The sequence below is a fragment of the Populus nigra genome, chromosome 1 (genome assembly GCF_951802175.1).
Source record: "Populus nigra chromosome 1, ddPopNigr1.1, whole genome shotgun sequence".
In the NCBI taxonomy this organism is placed as follows: domain Eukaryota; kingdom Viridiplantae; phylum Streptophyta; class Magnoliopsida; order Malpighiales; family Salicaceae; genus Populus; species Populus nigra.
This window is the reverse complement of record NC_084852.1, coordinates 37,872,082-37,893,628: the sequence shown is the minus strand read 5'-3', so window position 1 is coordinate 37,893,628 and position 21,547 is coordinate 37,872,082. Positions and strand designations below refer to the sequence as shown.

General features: G+C 34.4%; 2 protein-coding genes, 1 non-coding gene and 1 pseudogene across 3 annotated transcripts; 3 read left to right on the top strand and 1 right to left on the bottom strand.

Annotated features, from left to right (window-relative positions):
• Window positions 1–859: 859 nt before the first annotated feature.
• LOC133675387 (protein ABCI7, chloroplastic-like) lies at window positions 860–6,944 on the top strand. Its single transcript, XM_062096733.1, has 3 exons — window positions 860–1,978; window positions 5,558–5,817; window positions 6,431–6,944. Exons 1-3 carry the CDS (start codon window positions 1,103–1,105, stop codon window positions 6,750–6,752), a joined length of 1,458 nt encoding a protein of 485 aa, XP_061952717.1. The 5' UTR covers window positions 860–1,102; the 3' UTR covers window positions 6,753–6,944.
• Window positions 6,945–7,662: 718 nt separating this feature from the next.
• On the top strand, window positions 7,663–7,797 carry LOC133681199 (U6atac minor spliceosomal RNA). The gene has a single exon (XR_009836449.1). It is a non-coding gene; the product is annotated as a U6atac minor spliceosomal RNA (small nuclear RNA).
• Window positions 7,798–7,835: 38 nt separating this feature from the next.
• On the top strand, window positions 7,836–14,005 carry LOC133681740 (pentatricopeptide repeat-containing protein At5g46580, chloroplastic-like; annotated as a pseudogene).
• A 1,426-nt stretch (window positions 14,006–15,431) lies between these two features.
• On the bottom strand, window positions 15,432–20,026 carry LOC133690298 (protein phosphatase 2C 29-like). Its single transcript, XM_062110541.1, has 4 exons — window positions 18,015–20,026; window positions 17,155–17,268; window positions 16,793–17,057; window positions 15,432–16,141 (listed from the first exon to the last, which is right to left on the bottom strand). The coding sequence occupies exons 1-4, from the start codon at window positions 19,854–19,856 to the stop codon at window positions 16,017–16,019; spliced, it is 2,346 nt and encodes a 781-aa protein (XP_061966525.1). The 5' UTR covers window positions 19,857–20,026; the 3' UTR covers window positions 15,432–16,016.
• Window positions 20,027–21,547: the final 1,521 nt, after the last annotated feature.

The window sequence follows — 21,547 nt, the reverse complement described above, 5'->3', positions numbered from 1 at the left end:
ATCTGGTCATAACTAAAAACCATAATGAAAATACAAAAAAGCTCCTAGAAGTTAATTAAAGAAATTTTGTTTTTAAAGTTAATTTAATCATTTTACTGTGTTTTGAAAAATAAAAATACAAAAACACTCTTGGATATCAGTTAAATAATATTTTAAGAGTAATATAGTTATTCTACTATAAAAACTTGAATAGTAGATTCATATAAAAAGATTGTATTGTCTTTAATAGACAGTTTATTGTTTTTTTAAAGATAAAATTATAATTTTATTGGTAGAATCCATAATATAAAAAAATTGCATATTGGTCTATCTTTTAGGTTTTGTTTTTTAATGTATAGTTTACTTTTATAAAATTCAAAAGGCTTGTATATGACCCAGGTCTATCAAATGTTAAGCCACCTGGTACTTCACAAAGCATAACTATATGAGAATAAAGAAAAATTGAATGCATTTTAGTGGATTATAACGTAATTAAAAGGTTTTTTTTATATCTGATAATAGAAGATAACCACCAACCAACTTATACTTCAATCAAATTAAGTTTTTATTTTTAAACGATTTTAAGGGTACACCTTCCATTTAAAGAAATTTAATAAAAAAAATTAGATATTGACTTTAAAACTTAAACTCAAAAATAAATAAAAAATAGTTCTTAGCTAAAATGTTAAAAAGAAGGTTACAAGTGCAGCAATTGATTGTTTTGAGGTTGCCTTGTTAGGTTTCACGATTAAGAAATAAGAATCTTAACCGAGTGAGATTTGAGATTGAGCTGGGCCCTTTCTTTAACTCCGTTTCCTCGTCTCAATACAAGTGAAGCCCAGTCATGGTGAGTGGGTCAAGTAGAACCTGCTTGCTTCTTCGGAGTTTTGGAGAGCCATTTGAATTGATGATAACTTTATTTTATTTTCCTTATAATCCCAAACTTCTGATTTCACCATCTCCCACTTCTCAGAGGACAAAGCAATTAGTTGTTAGAGATTGTTCAAAAGTAAGAGGGTACTTTCACTGTTAACTGTGAAGCACAACTGTGCCATTGGTTTGTCTGTCTTTGAGCATCTAGGCTGTTACTGGAAGCACATCATCATCATCATCATCATCATCCATGCCTGCTTTAGCAATCACTCCCCAAATTCGCGCGCCCATTACTATAAAACCCAAAATCAAGCACAAACAGAAACAGAAACCCATGAGTTTCTCACTTTCCACAACCCCAATAACACAAGCCAGTTTCTCTGACCCTTTTGTTCTTCAATTAGCTGAGACTCTTGAAGACTCCCTCTCTCCTTCTGTCTCTCTTCAAAGACTCAGAGATTCCTCCTCTGAGTCTCTCCTCTCTACTTCTTGGCCTTCTCGTAAAGATGAGCCCTTTAGGTTCACTGATACTTCATTTATTAGGCTTTCACAAATCGTTCCAATCACTAAACCACCACAATTGGATTACTTACCGAGCATTAATGAGGATACCCTTTTGCCTAGTATTGTTATTGCTGATGGGTTTGTGTTAAATTCTATGTCAAAGTTGTCAACTTTGCCTGATGGGGTTTATGTAGGTAGTTTGTTGAGTGATTCTAGTGATAGAATTGCCGAAAGGGTATTGGAGATTGCAGGTGATTTTGAATGGGGTGATCTGTTTTGGTCCATTAATGGATTAGGAGCTCACGATATGACAGTGGTTTATGTTCCTGCTGGGGTTAAAGTGGAGAATCCCATCCATTTTAAGTATGTTTCAGTCGAGGGAGGAGAGAAGGGGTCTAAAAAGCTGCCGGTTTCAAATCCGAGAGTTTTTGTGGTAGTGGAGGAGGGTGGAGAGGTTGGGATAATTGAGGAGTTTGTGAGTAAAGAAGGGAATGATGATAGGTATTATTGGGCGAATCCTGTTTTAGAAGTGGTGATCGGGAAAGGAGCAAAGGTTAGGCATTCTTATGTGCAGAGCCAGTCCTTGAATTCTGCTCATATCAAGTGGACTGCTGTCCGACAGGTGATTTCTTTTGGATTTTTTTCTTACGTATTTGTTGCTTTCTTGTTATTGTTTAGTAACTTGTTAAACATAGTATGTTTGATTTACTTAATTTGAAGGAGGACATAGGAATGAGCTTAATGCACGTGTTAATGGATCAATTGCTGTATAAAACGGTTCATGTTTCAACGCAATTGCACTTGCATATGCTGCTGAGTTAAAGAAAGGTTCGCATGGAACACCAATTAAAATAAGAATCTCACAAATCAAATAATCATGTAAATCTTGCAAGTGGAATTGTTATCAGCCATCTATTGTTTGATTACCGCTTTTGATGTTTTGACACTTTTTTTTAATGGTTTGAGATACTAAATAATGCAAACTTTGACATACTAAAGTGAAGTTTCATCAGGACCAAAAGGACATAGTTAAGGAAGTTGGCTTTAACTTTTTGTTTGTTTGGTTTCCGAATGCAATTCAAATGATGGTTTTCAATTTCAGACTTTAATTTGTTATAAACCATTCCTTTTTTTGTAATTTGTTTATTCTTCTGTAGGATAGGATTTAGAAAATTAGAATAAAGGCTGTTTTAAGAGAACACCCCTGTTATCTTTTAATTTTATAGAAGGAGACAAGGGCTTATGGGAAGCAGGATTGCCTTCGAGGGAAAGTTGGTTAACTAATGATGTCTCTTGCTAACAGATGTTGTGAGGGAATATGTATATTGCATAAGCATTTCATTCAACTAATTTTGACTTCACTGCAATTAATCTGGAGACAGTTTTGTGTTCGTACAAGGAAGCTGATAATTAGGGGTGTTCAAAAACATTGGCTCATCTATAATGTTTATATTATCTGACCTATCCCGTCAAAGTTGGATAATATGGATATTATGGATGATAGTGGGGCAAAAAAACTAATAAACAGATATCACAAGTTGGGTGCGGGATGGGATTTTTGAAACCTGCTCAACCTGACCCAACTCGTATAACCCAATCTAAGTAACCCTAGTTTTAAGTATAAATAATATTTTTCCTTCTCTCTTAATTTTTCTCCTCTTTTACCTTCACACTCATAGCTGCCTCACATTCTCTTAATCTCTTTCCCTTCAATTCTCTCCTTCAAACATAAGTATTACTTATCAATTTTTTGTCTCTTACCCATATAACCAATGCTTTTTTGCAACCCAATATTTTTTTTAGGATCATCAAAGAATAATGGAATTAATACGCCAAACTCGCGGATGTTTGTAATATCCATAAAAATTTTTGCCCAATCTGATACATCCAACCCACTCGGGTACAAAAAAAAAAAAGAGTCGGGTTTATATTTTATAAAATATCAGAAGTTGAGTTGGATACAATTATGATCAAAACCCAACCCACTATATCCCTAATGATAATCTCTATAGAGCATATTCCTTAAGAGAGTCTTTTCCAAAAAAAATTATTTCTGCTAGCTCTTGTCTTCTAATAAGCACCTCCCCGCCCATCCCCTCAACTCTAACCCACAAGAATTACTTGAGTTCATGTTGAACTTCTGTGATATGAGTGAGGGCAGTTCTTGGCCTTTTCCTTCATAAGGAAACCATCCATTGCTTTTGTGCTTTATTCTCGTGGTTTGAGATATGTTATCTCTTAAATATTTAAACTGATGGTTGCTTCTGCTCAAACATGTCATAAAATGATTCAAGCGATTATAATTTAGTTCACTTCTCATTGAGGCAGTTGCCGTGGGATTGAAAATGCTCTTTGCATCCTTTTAGTGTAATGCTTTGGGTGTTTTTAGGAGTACTGCTTTCATTCTTGATATTCAATAGGACTGGAGTGGTCTTTATCTTTGTTTTTCATTATTTTTTTCTACGTTGTTAGTTCGGAGAATGTTCTGTTCACCAAATTGCTCTGGCACATTCTATCTCTTGATAATCATACATCACATTCTTCTTAAATTACACTGCCACCCACCAAGAAAAGAAAAAAAAAAAAGGAGAGAGCAAATGGTTTTTTTAAGCAGTATCTGTCCTGAGAGGTGTTTTAAAGACAGATAAATGGCAAATAGGAAACCTGCTTTCTCAAAAATGGGAATTCTTATGACTAGTCTTCGGCCTGGGATTACTTTGGAGTTGCTGTTGGATGTTGCATCAGTTGAGAAATTGCTTAGGCACCAAAAAGCTGATGAGGTTTCAGGGCCTTCGGTATCTATTTATCTGGAGTGTTTCTGTTCACTTGATTAATTAGTTGATATTCTCATTTTTGGTGGTAGTAAACCTTGAACTGCATAAATTTTGGTGGTGCATATATTCGGTAGAGATTATTGTAGATGTTAACTGAAACTGAAGACCTGCTTGTGTGCATGAGTTGAATGACAAGGATGGATTTTTGTCCCACATCTAATGCAGCTGATGGCCTGCATAAAACTCAGTCATATCTCCTGTATGGATCCTGTTGCTGTATCTAGTGCAGAGTTGATGGGCTTAGTAAATCCAGTTGTCTAGATGCAAATTTGGATTCATATTGGCCTGTATATTATACATACATCAGTTATATGGGTAACTTAATCTTGTGCAACATGACTTTGTTGTTTTGAAGACCAAATAAGATGGACCTTGAGCTTTTTTTAGGTTGTTCTATGCTGATAATCTAGAGCATCTTAATCTGCTGGATGGAGTTTGCTTTAAATGTGTTTAGGATTACCTGAGAATGATGTGAGCCTTTGAAATCTATGGTATATATATAAATATTGCTTGTTTTATGGGAACCCCTTGCTTTTGTGTTTATCAGTTTATGTGAAGCCAGTGAGGTTAAGGTTGAAAATAATATTGGTATAGATTTCCAAAATAGAGGGCTTGTCTTGTGGAGTGGTTAAATTTGTGATTGAGTTAAACATCTTGACTTTAGAAACTCACTTAATTAAAAGGAACGTGGAAAATAGCTGGTTATTTAAAGTGCATTTCTTCACGTAATCCTAATTTTGCCTATAATGTTGCTAAATGTTAACAACAATTTTGATTAGGTTCTGTGCTTTTGTTTAACACAGTGCTTTTGGAACGAGACATGGGAATGTCTTAAATCTTCCTCATGTTCATTCAAAACCTTGATTTTCAGATATAATTTTGACTGGATTGTTGGTACTTGCTATTCTTTTCTTGATTTTTGGGTTTTTTTTGTTTGCTTCCTTTTCAAGGGTTTTACTTGTGTGCTTCTCATGTTTGGTTTGTGCCATTTTTAGTTTTTTCTGACATGTTTATCATGAAGCTTATCTTTTAGGCAATTTCTCTTGGAAACATTTTTCTTCTGTTAAAATTTGCTCAAAACTAGAGATGGCAATGAGCTTTTTAAATTATAAATTAATCATGTTCTTCCTAGTAAATTACTTAAGCTCTTAGGATTTCAGTTTTGTATTTTTTGCCAGGCTTAATTTCTATGTGCTCCTTTGGATGTGGAAGTGGTGCTGAAGTTATTCAAAATAACTAGAGGATTCTGAACCTTATGATAATGCCAGTACATATTTTGCCTCTGTTAATTCTCAGGTCTATTGAACAATCTTCAGGTGATGAATTTATCCAGCTACAATAAATTTGACTAAGTGGTTCATTTGCAGGAAGCAGCTAGTACCTATGAGCTTGTAGAGATAAGCACCGGGGGGAAATTGAGTAGGCACAATCTCCATGTTCAACAATTGGGTCCAGATACAGCTACAGAGTTATCAACCTTCCACTTGTCTGTTGGTGATCAAACACAAGATTTGCATAGCAGGCTAATTTTGGACCATCCAAGAGGTCGTTCTCAGCAACTTCACAAGTGTATTGTTGCTCATTCACAAGGACAAGCTGTCTTTGACGGGAATGTAAAGGTCAACAGGTAATGCTGTTGTGTACCGTTATTCGTGATTTTCATTGTCTTGGTGATAGTTTTTGCTTCTCTTGTTTGCCAATCCGTATCTTTCTGATGCATCATTACTATGCCTGTCCTGAAGTTTCGGATATCCTGAACTTATATTAATTTGCATTGTAGGTACATGATCACTATGCCACTCATTTTCGGTCTAGGGTCAAATAATAGGATGCATTAACCATTATGACTGTTTCACATGATTGCACCAAATGTTAATGCAATGTAAACTCAAATACAGTAATTTTATTGAATTTCTTTAACAAAATTGGTGCTGCAAGCTTGTCAAGCTCCTTGACATTTTCATTCAAAACAGTTATGAGAACTTACAGAGTTGGTGTTATTTTGCAAATCAGTGTTACATGCTTCTTGAGAAGGAAAGATAAGGGTACAAACTTTAAGTTTTACTCTCTTTCAACACTCCAACGGAATCCTCATTGCGTTTCATTGGGAAAGAATGGGAGTAGAGACTACTATTTAGTTAATTCCATCTTACTCGCTGATAGAGCATATTACAAAGCGTCTTAATGGTTAATCCTGCTTGGTGTATGCCTTTCCTTAGACCTATATTTCTATTCTGCAGATATGCACAGCAGACAGATGCAGGACAATTAACAAGGAGCCTCCTCCTTGAACCACGTGCAACTGTGAATGTCAAACCCAATCTCCAAATTATTGCAGATGATGTCAAGTGCTCCCATGGAGCTGCAATCAGCGATCTGGAAGAAACCCAACTGTTCTACTTTCAGGCACGCGGCATTGACTTAGAGACAGCTCGAAAGGCTCTTGTATTTTCTTTTGGAGCTGAGGTAATTGAGAGGTTGCCTAATTCTTTTATGCAGAAGCAAGTCGAGAGTCATGTCAAAGGATTACTGAGTTCCACTTTCAAGGGATCTTCACATTAAAGGGCTGTGGATGCTTAGAAAACTTGACTGTTTGACAAGAAAGTTAAATTGTTTTGCAGAGGCATAGTCACTATCAGTAAATTAACAATTAAATTTTTGGCCTGTATCAAGTAGCTTTTAGTGCTCCATTGGGTTTACATGCATGCCAACAATATGAGGTTGTACTTCTATAAATATGTAATCTTTTTTTCCCGTTTTTCTTTTCCTTACCGTTGTTGTTTTAAGGTTATGAACCACGGTGGTGGTTCAACCTGATGATAGATGAAGGGGTGGTTTAAGAGTGGAGTAGTGATATTTTTTTAAAATGTTTTTTATTTGAAAATATATTAAAATAATATTTTTTTATTTTTAAAAAATTATTTTTGATATTAGTATATTAAAATGATTTAAAAAAATTAAAATTTATCAAATTTTTTATTTCTAAAATGGAGGCGAAAACTGTGAACGGTGGACCATCTTATTTGACAAAATGTCCCTAACTTTCAGGCCCGAACCCGGAAGATAACTATGGCAATCTAGCTCTGCTTGAACATAATTTAGTCCGTAAGACAATATACAATGTCTATCTCGCTGCAACATTGGAACATGAATTTGATATGGAATACACCTAACATGATAATTGTAAACAGCAAGCTTACACACGTGCATAGATTAATGTTTTGACCACAAGAGTTCAATCGAAGAACCAATTTTGGTGTCTGAAATCTGAATCCAAGAAATATTCGTTGGGGCCAGCGGTTTTGATTTCCCCCAAAAATTGCACTAAAACAATATTCGATGATTTAGGACTTGGCTCACCAAAATGCACGCACCCTCTTTCGCAATCCCACAACGTTCGGAGAGATTGCTTCTTCAGAGAGATTGCAAGATAGTTGCTCTCTATTTTAGCTCTTTAGCTGCGCGAGCAGCTGTCTTCGTAGAAAGGAGATATGGTTGGCATTTCCCCTGACATGTCAGGGACGGGAATAGTCTTCGAGCTCCCCTGTCACTGCACATCTGGTGAAGGCTACCCGCCTCTCAGGCGGATATATAACCTCAATTTAACACAGTGAAAGCCAAAAAAGAAGGGGAGAAAGTAAAGACTACTGGTATAGGGTTTCTCTAGTCTTCACTCCTCGGTATCCATCTAGATTTAGATAAGGTGTCCAAAATATCAAGAAAGTGCAGATACGTCTCTCTCTCCAACTGATAGATAGCACAGATATTTTCTTCAACCAGGGAGTGCTCGCCGTGTCTGAGTAATGGCTGCTAGTCTTTCCACAGCTCTAGATGTCCATTTTACAATACCACAATCAGATACAAAGAGACCCATTTTCTTCTCATTTCTTGCAACTCTTCCACCTCAAAAACATCATCCTCTACAAAACCATCACAAAATCTCTCAGAATCACGCAACCCGAAAAACCCTTCTTTATCTGACCATCTCAAGCCTCTCTCCGCAACCACTCTCACCACCAAAGACCACCAAGCTCAACTTTTGTCCAAACCCAAGTCCACACGGGTCAATCCCACAAGACCAAAAAGATCTGTTCTTTCACTTCAAAGGCTGAAGAGGTCTCTTTACTCTTACAATCCTCAAATTAAAGAGTTGAAACTCTTTGCAAAGAAGCTAAATGATTGTGGATCTGGTGAGGTTGAGTTGGTGTCTGTTCTCGAGACATTCCCATATCCACCAACTAGAGAAAATGCTCTCCTGATACGAAATAGCTTAAGACCATGGCAAAACACTATCTTTTCTTCAATTTGATCAAGACCAGAATCTATTTCCTACGAAACCATATTCTACAATGCCACAATGAAGTCTGTTTTGAAAATGTTAATAGATGTTTTTAATTTTAAAATATATTAAAATAATATTTTTTATTAAAATAATTTAAAATTAATAAAAAAAATTAATTTTTCTTAAAAAACAAATTAAACCACAACCCCATAAAGAAGTCTTTAAGATATGAGTTGTTAGAGAAATTATTTGGAATGAAAATAAATAAAGAGTTGATTTAGAGACATGAAAGTACTATTTTTAATAAGGGTGGGGCAAAAAAACCCGAAAAACCAAGAAAACTGGAAAAAAAAAATAACTGAAAAAACAGAACCGTGAAAAAAAACCGATTAAAATTTTAAAAAAACTGACATGTTCGGTTTTGATTTTATAAGCCTGAAACCGTAAAAACCAAACCGAACCGAACCGAAACCGAAAAAAAATCGAGTCAAACCAGAACAAACCGAGTCAAAATCGGTTTGAACAGGTTCTTGTCCTAAAAAAACGAACCGAAACCGGTCAGTTTGAACCGGTTTCGGTTTTTTTAAAAAAATTGATTTGGTTACTTTTTTTTTTATAAAAACCAAACCGAATCGAAGATGATCACCACTAATTTTTAAGGTATTTTTTTATCCTATATAGAGACAACACTTTCATGATACAATTAACCCCTCTAAACTTCTGAAAATATACGAGGAAAAACAAAGAAAAGAAAATACATTTGTTTTGTATATAAGTTTTCTATGTAGTAATATGTTTATATAGACTTGAAACATTATTACTATTAATGAAATAATTATATTTTTAATTAAATTGAATAGTTGTTATTCAATTTTATCTTAATAATTACAAATATTAAAATTAATTATGAAAATTAAAAGATATAAATTTACAAATATCTTAATATTACTGACATATTAATTTTCACGTGTCCAAGTGTCAAGTGTCACATTTTAATATTATAAATATTCATATAATAACATTAGAAAGCTCAACAGAAGAGCTCATCCACCATATCTTTCACTTAATTTACTACACAATATAAACCAATAATTATAAACACTTAGGAGAGAGTGTTTCTTTCCAATAAATAATAGATATCTTTTCATTATATATTCATTTTAAAATTACACCAACAACTCCTACTAATTTGTAATGATTGTTTTTTTACTTGATAGAAATATGCTTACAATAAAGTATTTTGCAATTTAAACAGTCGGTTAATATTAGAACTTGAATCCTACTACAGTTATTAGTGTTTGCAAATTAAACCAAAATTTTTGTTATGGAATCAAAAACACCACACACACAATACTATCCAAACTTTTAAAAGGGTTTACAATTGTTTACCACTTATTTATGGTCACAACTAAAATATCATTTTCATGAATATTTATAAGAGAAAACTCTAACTCTTCTCAAAAGTGGCATCATTTTTATATTCATATAAGTGGAATTATAAATGTTTTTGTTGCATTAAATACGAACTATAAATTCTATTAAGAGTCTATGTTCATCCTCCTTTATATAATAGAACACACTGAATATTACAATAGTAAAGTCCAAAATTAATTATCAGTGTTCAACAAATACTAAACAATAACTTGTTATTACCTATTAAACTTAGAGATAAGCTTCTTGCTAATCCGAAGTCAGGTTCTCATTATTAGTTTCTTTAATAATAGGTTTCAATCTCATTCCACTAGTTGTTTTCCTTACCATGTCTCTACATAGTTTTTTTGTGAGCAAATCCGCTAAATTATTCATAAACTTTACATAGACAATGGTGATCCCCATTTGAAATAACTCCTGAACATATCCATGTCGAATACTTATATGTCTTAACTTACTATTGTTAATATTACTATAAGTTCGAGACATAGTTGCATCATAATCATAGTATAAAGAAATAGCTAATATAGATTGTGGCCACAACTTAATATCTAACAATATATTTCTTAGTCATGTTGCTTCTTTACCCGAAGCATCCATAGTAATAAATTCTAATTTCATAGTAGAATGAGAGATGCACGTTTATTTTTTAGATGCTCAAGATATTGAACCTCCTTCAAGTGAAAAAAATACATCATGATGTGGACTTACTATCACTCGAACTAATTATCCAACTTGTATCACAATATCCTTTCAACATAGTTGAAAAATTAGAATAAAACATGCTCAAATTAATCATTCTTTTGAGATAATCAAAGACTCTTGCAATAACCTTCTAATTATCCACATTTAGCTTACTTGTATATCTTGATAACTTACATATATCAAAAATTATATCTAGTTTTTTACAATGTATATCATACATAAGACTTCCAATGGCACTAGTATATTCTAGTTGTATTATCGTTTTTTTACAATAATTATTTAACTTCATACTAAAGTCAAATAGGGTATTAACTTCTTTTATATTGAGATGCTTAGACTTATCAAGCATATTCTCAATATAATATGATTGATTAGGTACACAATCACTATTATATTTTTTTAACTTTGATACTTATAATTATATCTATTTCACAAAGATCTTTCATTTTAAAAATAAAAGTGAGATAACTTTTAGTTCAACTATTCCAATTATATTGGTGCTAAAGATTAATATGTCATCTATGTAGAGACAAATAATAACACCAAGGCCATGTTTGTTTCTCGGAATTCATTTTTCGGGAAATCACTTTCCAAACTTTCCTGTGTTTGTTTGTCATTAGGAAAGTTGGTCAACGGAAAACACTTTCCAGTCAAAGAAAAATTTGGTTTAGTTTCTAGGAAAGTGTTTTCCCTTTTGGCTGTGTTTGTTTTCCGGAAAGTGGTTTTCGGGAAACCACTTTCCAAACTTTCCTGTGTTTGTTTGCCATTGGAAAAGTTGGTCAACGGAAAACACTTTCCAGTTAAAAAAAATTTTGACTTGGTTTTCAGGAAAGTGTTTTCCTGAAAAATTTGGACGGAAAACACTTTCCGGAAGTTGTGAAAAATTTAGAAATGTCATTATTTGTTGATTATATCAAATTTGATTCTCAAACTTTTGATTGCTATATATAATTTGTTTTGAATATTTATTTTTCAATTTCATCTCTTAAAATTTAATTTTTATATTAATTTTGGTCCTTATTTTTATAATTGCTATTTGCTTTTTCCTTATCATTTTTTTATTGAAATTTTTTATCTATCAAATTTGGTCCTCATTCTTTTGATTTTTACTTATTTTATTTGAAATAATTTATGAAATGTTAATTATTATTATTTTAATTTCTTCACCTTTCATTTTTTTTAATTTTTTAGATTTGATCTCTATTATTTTGATTATTATTTATTTTATTTGAGATAATTTATGAAATTATATTTTTTTTCAATTTCATTCTCATTCAACTTTTTAATTTGTAAGATTTGTTTCTCATTATTTTAATAAACTTGAAAAAATAAAACATTAATAAGTTATTTTCCAGCTCATTTTCCATAACATAACCAAACACTGGAAAGTGTTTTTCAACTTATTTTTCATTACACTACCAAACATCGAAAAATACTTTCCCGGAATTCACTTTCCCCGGAATTCACTTTCCAAAAGGAAACTACTTTCCTGCAAACAAACGGGGCACAAAATCTTTTGTAAATTTAGAATTGTACACTTATTGGCATCATTATGATGAAAATCATTTAACAAAATTGTTTTGTCAAACTTCTCATTCTATTTTTTCAGAGCTTGCTTTAAATCATATAAAGTCTTTACCAATTTACAGATTTTTTCTCATTTTCAGGAAGTATAAAACCCTTAAATTGCTTTATATACACTTTCTCTTTTAAATTTTCATTTAAGAATGTTGTCTTGATATTCATTTGATGAACATACAATTTATAAATTGATATTAATGTAAATAAAACTCTAATTGATGCAATTCTTACCACTACAAATAAGTGTCAAAATAATTAATACTTTCCTTTAAAGTTTTTGGCAACTAATCTTGCCTTGAAGGTTTATATAGAACTATCAGTATCGTATTTTTTTTAAAACATCTATTTACATCCTATTAGCTTATAATCTAGAGGTAAATTTACCAGGACCCAAGTATTATTAGACAATATTAAATTCATTTCATTTTTTATCGTTTTTTTTAAAAGACAATATCCCTAAATGACATAGCTTCACGAAATGTCTTTAGATCATTTTTTATATTTAGGATCATAGGTGTCTTTTTTAATGCTATATTTTTATTATATTCAACTAAAAATACAATTGAATCAGTAGAAATAAAATTTGTGTTTGTGTTTTTTCTTTTTAATTCTTTAACATTTTAGTTTATTTGAACCTATTACTTTTAGATTTTTATGTTTTTCACTTAAAATTAAGTGGAATCAATATTATTTGATATGATTCGTTTACATTTAAACCACTTATAAATTTATTTTCGAACAAGAAAACTTACTGCACTGACTAAGATTTATGGTAAGGCTAGATGGGCTAAGGACGCAATGGAATTATGGGAACGAATGAGGTCAAATAACTGGCCATCGGATTTCATTTTATATAATACATTGTTGAATATGTGTACAGATCTTGGCCTCATGGAGGAGGCTGAGATGTTGTTTGACGACATGAAGAGATCAGAGAAATGTAGGCCAGATAGTTGGGACCTTCACTGCCATGCTGAAGGCCAGATGGTTGGGACCTTCACTGCTATGCTGAATATATATGGTAGTGGAGGGAGAGCTGTTTGAAGAGATGTCTAAGTTGGGTTTTGGGCTTAATGTAACGGGGAGCACTTGTTTGGTTCAGTGCTTTGGGAAGGCTAGAAGAATCGATGACTTTGGCTAAAGTTTTTAATGTTGCGATTGATGGGAGGGTTAAGTTGGATGATAGGTTTTGTGGTTGCTTGCTCTGCGTTGCATCACTAGGTGATGAGAGTGAGGATGTGGCTAAGGTCCTAGCTTGTTTGCAGCAAGCTAATCCAAAGTTGGTTGCCCTTGTTAAATTGTTTGAAGACGAAGAGACTAGCTTTGAGACTCTGAAAGAGGAGTTTAGGGCTGTTGTCAGTGACGATGCAATTGAAACAAGAAGACCCTTCTGTAATTGCTTAATTGATATCTGCAGGAAGAGAGATCTTCATGGAAGAGCACATGAGCTGCTCTATCTGGGAACCCTTCACGGATTATACCCAGATTTACACCACAAAACTGTAAAAGAGTGGAGTTTGGATGTCCGCTAACTGTCTGTTGGTGCAGCGCAGCGAGGAGTTGCCCGAGTTATTTTCAGCTGACACACACTGGTACAGGAACTCACAAGTTCTCCCAAGGACTAGCCAATTCCTTTGATTCCCATGTGAAGAAACTTGAAGCGCCATTCAGGCAGAGTGAAGAAAGAGCTGGTCATTTCGTGGCATCGCGAGAGGATTTTGTTACTTTGGGTGCAATCAAGGATTCCATCTTCTGTTATAGCATAAAAGATGAACCAAAATGTAACTGCAGATGCTTGAAAATTGTCTGTCTTTAGTTTGTAACATTAGCCTCATGAAAATATCAAATATCATCATCATCATCATCATCATGTTGCTTCTCTGGTGCTCTCTGGTTTGAGTTATTTTGGATATTTATGATTGTCCTATAAATGCTATTGAAATATATTGTTTCTAATAAGATAAGATTTATCATGCACACGACAAGTGTACTCATTATAAAACTGAATTTATTTTTATTTTTTTTGTGAAAATCATGCTTGGTTTATAGGTAATTATCATGGAAAATCTTTATGGTACCAATTAGGGGTAATTATTTTCGGTTCGGTTCGGTTTTAAATCAAAAAAACTAACCAAACATAAATTTATATTTTTTAAAATTTTAAACCGAACCGAACCGACTAATCGGTTCAAACTAACCATTTCAGTTCGGTTTTTTTCTTTCAAAACCAACTAACCAGTTGCTGGTTAGGTAATTATTAACAATCAAATGAAAATTTCAAACAAAGTTTGCTGTCAAATTATAACAAAACAAAAGAATAATTTTCAAGTGAAACTGCAACCAAAAAACCAGTAGAAGAGGTCAAAAGGTCACAAGAAAATGTTTTCCCTACTTGAAAACCAAGTTGTTATTTCTTTGTGAGTCCAATGAACAAACACCTTTAGAGTTGAGATACACAAAATTAATGAGAAATTCAATATTAAGCCGAATTGTGAAAACCAAAGCAGATTTTTATGATTATTCTTCTATCTATTCATAAATAATTCAAGAAACTCATTAAAATAAACATTAAAACCCAGATCTATTTTTTTAATAAATACGAGTAAGTAATCAATGAAAAAAATACTTGGGTTTTTATAATGTTGAATAATATATTTATATTTCTATAAGGTAATGATAATTATTGAATTCGCAACTGCACTACACTATTTGTAACCAACACAATTATAGAGTAATTAGTTAATTTAAAAGGTGATGGAATAAATTCTCAAAAAAAAATTTACTTTTAGGCATTATTATAGTTAATTTGTAACCAACACAATTACAGATTTCCTTCGTCTAATTATTTCGGGAGACATAAAACCATCGATAGGAAGTGATGAAGGCCTTTTTCATATGGGAGAAAATATAAATGTACAAGTATAAATTAACTAAAAAGAAATGGAAAAAGACACCCGATATATCTCGATAAATAGATCAATTAACCCTAATCAAGATAAGAAAAATGGTTAATAATAATCTAACCAAACATTCTTTGAACGCTAAATGATTCAGATCAGAATTTTTATTGAGCCAACTCTAGCACCCTAATGCATATCCGCAGAAATACAACTACCTTCCTACTACATCCATGGCTATTTAATACTGTAATTGCAGTTTTTAGGGGTAGTTGTGCTGATAAGTATGGCAATGTACACCCATTTCTTTGTAAAGGCAGAAGATCATAAAACTCCACACAAGGGTATGAGAAGAAAACTCCCATTTCTTTTTAAACCGCAGTGGTGGAAGATCCACCTTCAAAATTACAGAGCTCACCTTTAACCAGGACGTTCTCTAGTTCAGTATACCCCTCACCATATTACAAACGTTCCCCCCCTTCTTTTTGCTCTTAAAAAAAAAAAGAAATGAAAAAATGAAAAGAAAGAAAAATAAAGGCAACTATGAATAGAGTGAGCCTCCACCTATGCAAACATCTGTGCCTAAACAAAAAAGGAAAAAGGATTTTTCTTTTTCTTTTTCTTTTTCTTTTAATTCCTAGAGCATTTGCTAACCCCCATCCATTGTTTTGCCTGATTGCTTTTTATCCTCAGGACATCTACCGAGCTATTGACAGACACCTAGCATTAGTATTTGCCCAAATCATTTGGGACTTTACCCCTGTTATACTGTATACCACCCCAAGTAAGGTTCTATGAGCCATCAAAAATGGGTCAGAATTGAAACTCTCTAAACTGCTCACAGAAAACTAGACCGGAGAATTGAAACTCCATCCCAAATAGTGTAGAAAGGTCATCAGCAGTCGAGACATCGCCCAAAGTACAAAGACTTTAAAGGTACTTTCCTGATGATTTCCAGATTCTTCCTTCAAGCGATATCACCATAACAGTAACATCATCATGGTACTTTCTGCGATCTCCTTGTGGGATGTCCAGTAATTCATGGAAATCCATCCCTGCCGACAATCCATGGAGGATGAAAATCAGCACTGCTCAAACATCTGGAAAGCTTAAACTAAGGTAAACATGAAGAATAGAATGCACCAGTCTTACTTGTGCGACGTGAATAAATATTGTTCAAAATAAATCCCCAGAAATAGCATGCATCTAATAACAAACTTGGATGGACAACCACACTCCCCCTTGAAGACCCAGGTTGCAGCATATCATTTGCAAATTAAATATCTATCTAACAGAAGTCAGCTAGACTTCTAACAGCAAATAAGAAACCAATGATGGTCAAATATTGCTGTGACGCAACAATTTTATATGGCAGAAAGTGACCTTAGGGCAGAAAAATAAGGTTTCCCGGGGCAGAACAGGAAACCAAGAAGAATGAAGGTTGGTCCCTGGACAAAAGGAAAGTCGATCTAATATCTGCATCACAAATTGCAGAATCACACAAGTGGGACAGCAGGAATAACCATGCAATATCACCTTCCACTTTATTATTATGGGGAAGTTTTTAATTGTGTATGGGACAGCAGGTACCCCACATTTTGCTACCTGGCTTTCTGGGAAATAGATGTTTTTCCCCTTTATAGACAAGCAAAAGCGGATGTGAATATCAAGCAATTGATATAAACCAAAAAGATAACCAGGTTTACCAGCTTTCCTTGCTGCACGAAAAAGAAGCTCCTCTATCAGGTGCTGTGCAGGGTCTCCATCTGGAAACTTCTCCATGAAACTCTCAATATGAGAAACCACTTCCTGATTGGTCAGGTACTGATATAATCCATCAGATGAGAGAACTAAAAATTGATCTCTTGGACACAGTTGATGGTGACGAAGAGAAGGTGAACAGGATATATACGGTGCAGTACCGATATACTCATTTCGGAACATTTCCAGCAAGGCGTCATTCAACTTGGGCTGTGCCGACATAAATTGTTGTGAGTCAATAAGTATCGATAACACAAGATCCTCAACCGAGATAAAAATATCTACATTAAAAGTTTATTTCAAGTACCCTTTTCAGAAATCCTGCCCCAAACGCTCTGGTAACCATCAGACGACCTTTCACCCTGTCATTCACAATGCACTGGTTATCATCTGGGTGCTCGTTCTTGATTCTATTGACTTCCTGCATAGGTTGAGCAAAGATGAAAACTTATCAGCCGCTTCATCTACCAACAACAAGGCCCACAAAACAATGAAGATCACAAAAGTTATAATTGCACTGCACATGAAAGACAAAATGCACAAAGTAAGCATGCACATGCATGATGAAAGATCTGTTTTTCTTCTTCTTCTTCTTTTCTCCTTGGTGGTAGCAGAAATATGAATATTCATCACTCATCACAGAAAGAATATATAAGTGGCAAATCTTCATGCTGCCAGAAAAAATTATCAAAAATACCAAAAACATACTTTAATCCTTCCAGACCAAGACAGATAAAATAATCGTTTGGTTCAAGCACCAGCAAAGTCGTAGCAAGGAAGTTCAAATACTTAATTCTCTATGCTAAATAGCAAGGCTCTCACACTTTCATATGATGTTGCAGGCATCAACTATTGCCATACAAGTATGTAACTTATTGATCAGCTTGAGCGTCTAAGGCAAATTAACTATACACCTCTGCACTTAACTTCTTGAAGTTTATGGTGACGAAAAGCAAGTGAAAGTCCCAGTACATATATGAATAGTCAAGACAATATCTCATACTGATTCTAAGAACCAGATTGTTTAATGAAAAAATAAACTTATAGACTAATGAACAGACAAACCCCGCCCACCATGGAATTCTTACCAATGTAAAGTGATCAACAAAAGCATTCCACTATTTCTAACAAAAAAGTATATTCAATTTACCAGAATCGAAAACTTACTTCTTCAATGTTTGTGCTGTGATCAGTAGATAGCTGCAATGCAGTCAATCTCGTTTCAACTATTGCCTCTGTGCTCAGTTCATTTTCATTCACACTGGAACCAACTTCTTGTGGCTCATACTGTGCAACAATTGCCCTGCTATCACCCACATTCATCACATACACATCTTCATCCCTCATCAACACAGCCAACAAACATGAACCCATCAATGCCAACTCTGGATTGGTATCCAACACCTTATCTGTCATATCCAAGTATGCTAATTCAGTCGCTTCTAATGCCCTCGACAATGCCCCCAAAACCAGCTCATGGTCAACTGGTCCTGCCTTCCACTTCCTCTTCAAAACCCTTTCCTCTACTTTATTACTCTCCACCTCCACCTCCACCTTCCCCTTCCCCTCCAATCCAAATTTCCATGGAAACAACTTCCTCTCCTTATGTTTCGACAACCCTTGTTTCAATTTTGATAACAATAACCACCTTCTGCTAACAGGTGACCCGGCATTACCAACACTAATTGCATCATCTACAGAAAAAGCAAACCTATCTGACCCCGAAAGATCAAGCCCATCTTCAATATCATCCTCCGCTAGAAACTCCCATAACCTCCTACTCCGGGTACTGGCTGTCCCCTCCGTCTCCTCTGGTTGAAACGTAACCCTCTTCACTCTATCCTGATTGACCACATTAGATGCCATTCCACAAATTAAACCATCGCCATCCTTTTTAACACAAACTTCCTCTAAAGGATCTGTTTTTGACACCAAATTGCATTCACTTATCACAATTGAACCCTTCACGTCACTTGCACCACTCTTTTCCATTAATGGGTCAGTTTTACTTTCAATTCCCTCAGCGTGAATAGTCTCTTGAGGCTCCTCTCCAGCAACCTCCCAAAACAAACCTTGAAGTTCATTAAAAACAGCTCTATAAAGATTCCCCATCAAGAATTCCGGCGCATCAGGTCCATTAAACCCATCATAAACCCCAACAAACAACCACCCGTGTTCCTCGGATACAACCACATGCACCCTATCCTCTCCTGCCTTCCCTAATGCCCACTGCACACTGTCACCTTCTTCTCTCCCCTCCCTCTCCTCTTCAATCCCCGAGTTTTCCCTCCGGTTCACAAAATTCAACACCGGAACAACCCACGGCCGATTCTTCTCAGATATATTCCGATAAATCGCCTTTTTAATCCTCGAAATACCCTTCCCCCTCCTCTTTTTGTTTTTTGCATAAATGCCACCAAGTGGAGCAGAAAAATGCACCCGCCCGCCACTCCCATCGGTTGCTCCAGCAGTATTCGGGTCAAGCGGACCGGACAGGGCGCCTCTCTCGATCGGACCCGACATAAAAAAACCCTCCCCTCCACGTGGCACTGGCTGTAACGGCAACGCACTAAACGACGCCGTGCTCTCAAAACCAGTCACATTATTCACAATACTGCCAGTGTTATTAACCCTTACACCTCCACTAGAAGAAGTAACAAAACCGCCACTATTATTAGAAGAGTTAATAACATCAGCGGCATCGTCGTAGATATTGTCAAGTTGGAGGACAGTTCTAGGAGTGGAAGTATTGGCAGAAACAGAAGCGCCGGAAATGGACTTGAAACCGGTTTCGGGTACGGGCCGGGTCGGGGAGAAACGGAGAGAGTGAGAAGGAGAGAGAAAGCGATCGGAGGGAGTAGGGGAGAGAAAACGGTTGGAAGATCGGACGTAACAGAAGGAGTGACCTAGGGTTTCATCTAACGGCTCAGAAGCAGTGAAAATCAAGTCCTGTTGATTGTTGTTTGGCGGTTTGAAGCAAGGGAAGATTGTGGAGAGTCCACTTCCCATCACATTTGATAGTCTCCTCCCCCTCTCTTCCACTTTCTGTTTGGGAGCTCAGAAAATGAAAGAAAATGAATTTGTTTTTTTCTCTCTCTTTTTTTTCAAGTTTCAAAGAGAGAGAAAGTAACTAAAGGGTAGACAGAGAGGAGACTTGTTTATTTGATTTCCTTTTTCTTTTCTTTGTACACACACACACACACACACACACACACATATGCACACGGATGGAGAGAGGGGTGTTTCTGAGGGAGTGAATTTGAATTTTGTTTTTTTGTTTGGGCGATCTGTTGGGTACAGTTGTTTTTTTTTTTTTGGTTGACGGTTACACCTGGCCATTTTTAGCTAGGTGTGAGGCGTGGGCTCCAGGTAAGCGGCCAGAGGAAGCATGCGGGGTCTTAGTTTGGGCACGCCACGTGGCAAAGTGCCAGACTGGTTAGTTTTTGACGGAGCGATGAATGAAGGTTTAGGTTTTATACGGTAAGGAAAGTAGTTCAGTCAACGAAAATGAGTTAGCTGGGTCGGATTTGGATGGAGCGGGCTTGTCTCTTTTGGAGTGAGGGTGTTCTTGTCTTCTCCCGCTGTTGGCGGCTTGGCGCGAGCGAGTAGGTGTTCTCGGTTTTTTGAGAAAAGCCCGGGCCCAAATGGGCGAGTTTTTGTTTTGCATGACAATTTTACCCTTCAAAATTATACTTTTAATATTTTCGTATAAAAATGGTATAATTGTAAATTTTACCAATATTTTACTATAATAATGGAAAAATTATGATTTTTTATTTAAAAAAAAACAAGTTGTTTTTATTTTTTTTTTTTCTTTGTACTTGATATTTTAATCATTTTATGCTTTGTTTATTTATCATCAGTTTTTTTTCTTATTTTTATTTTTTTCTTATATGTTTTTATTTTTTTTACACTTTTTTGAAAAAAAATATTATTTTTTACACTTTGAATATTTTTCATTTACACTTGGCCTATTTATATCATTCTTTTTGTTCCTTTCTTTATTTTTTTATTTTTTTTCTTTATACTTTTTTTTTGAAACATTATTATACAAAGACTAAAAAAAATAGTGTTTCATTGTAGTATTGCAACATCGTTCCATTTCTCTACTATGTTAAAAATTATCTTGAGATCTTACATGTTTTTATTACATACATATGATCTTTACTATATTTTGTTATATATAAGCATTAACATTTTGATTCACGATTATATTTTTTACTCGATGTCAAAAAAGTGTTATTAACACCTACATATTAATTTTTTTGTATTAGAAAAAAATTATTCAACCTGCAGCAAGATGAGTAGAATTGACGTGTTAACATTTTGTTTTTTTTTTTTTTTGCATTTATTGGCCTAGATGGTTCTTGATGTATTTAACTAAATACATGCATTGGCTTTTTGATTTATAATTATAATTTTTAAAGGAAAAAAATACAAATTTTAAAGCTTGTACATTTGTTTTTTTTTTACCAAAAAAATTATCCAACTCGCAACGTAGCGCGGGTCAAATAACTAATACATAACGATTGATAGTTTGATTCCTCGTGTTATACTATGAGATTGAGTTTTTTTTCTCTACATAAAAAACAAGGTATTGGTGTTGTTAATATTTTTCTACCATCAGGAAAAATTTTACTATAAACTAAAAAGTTTATACGTGTATTGAATAAAATAAATTAATAATTATATGTTTCAAT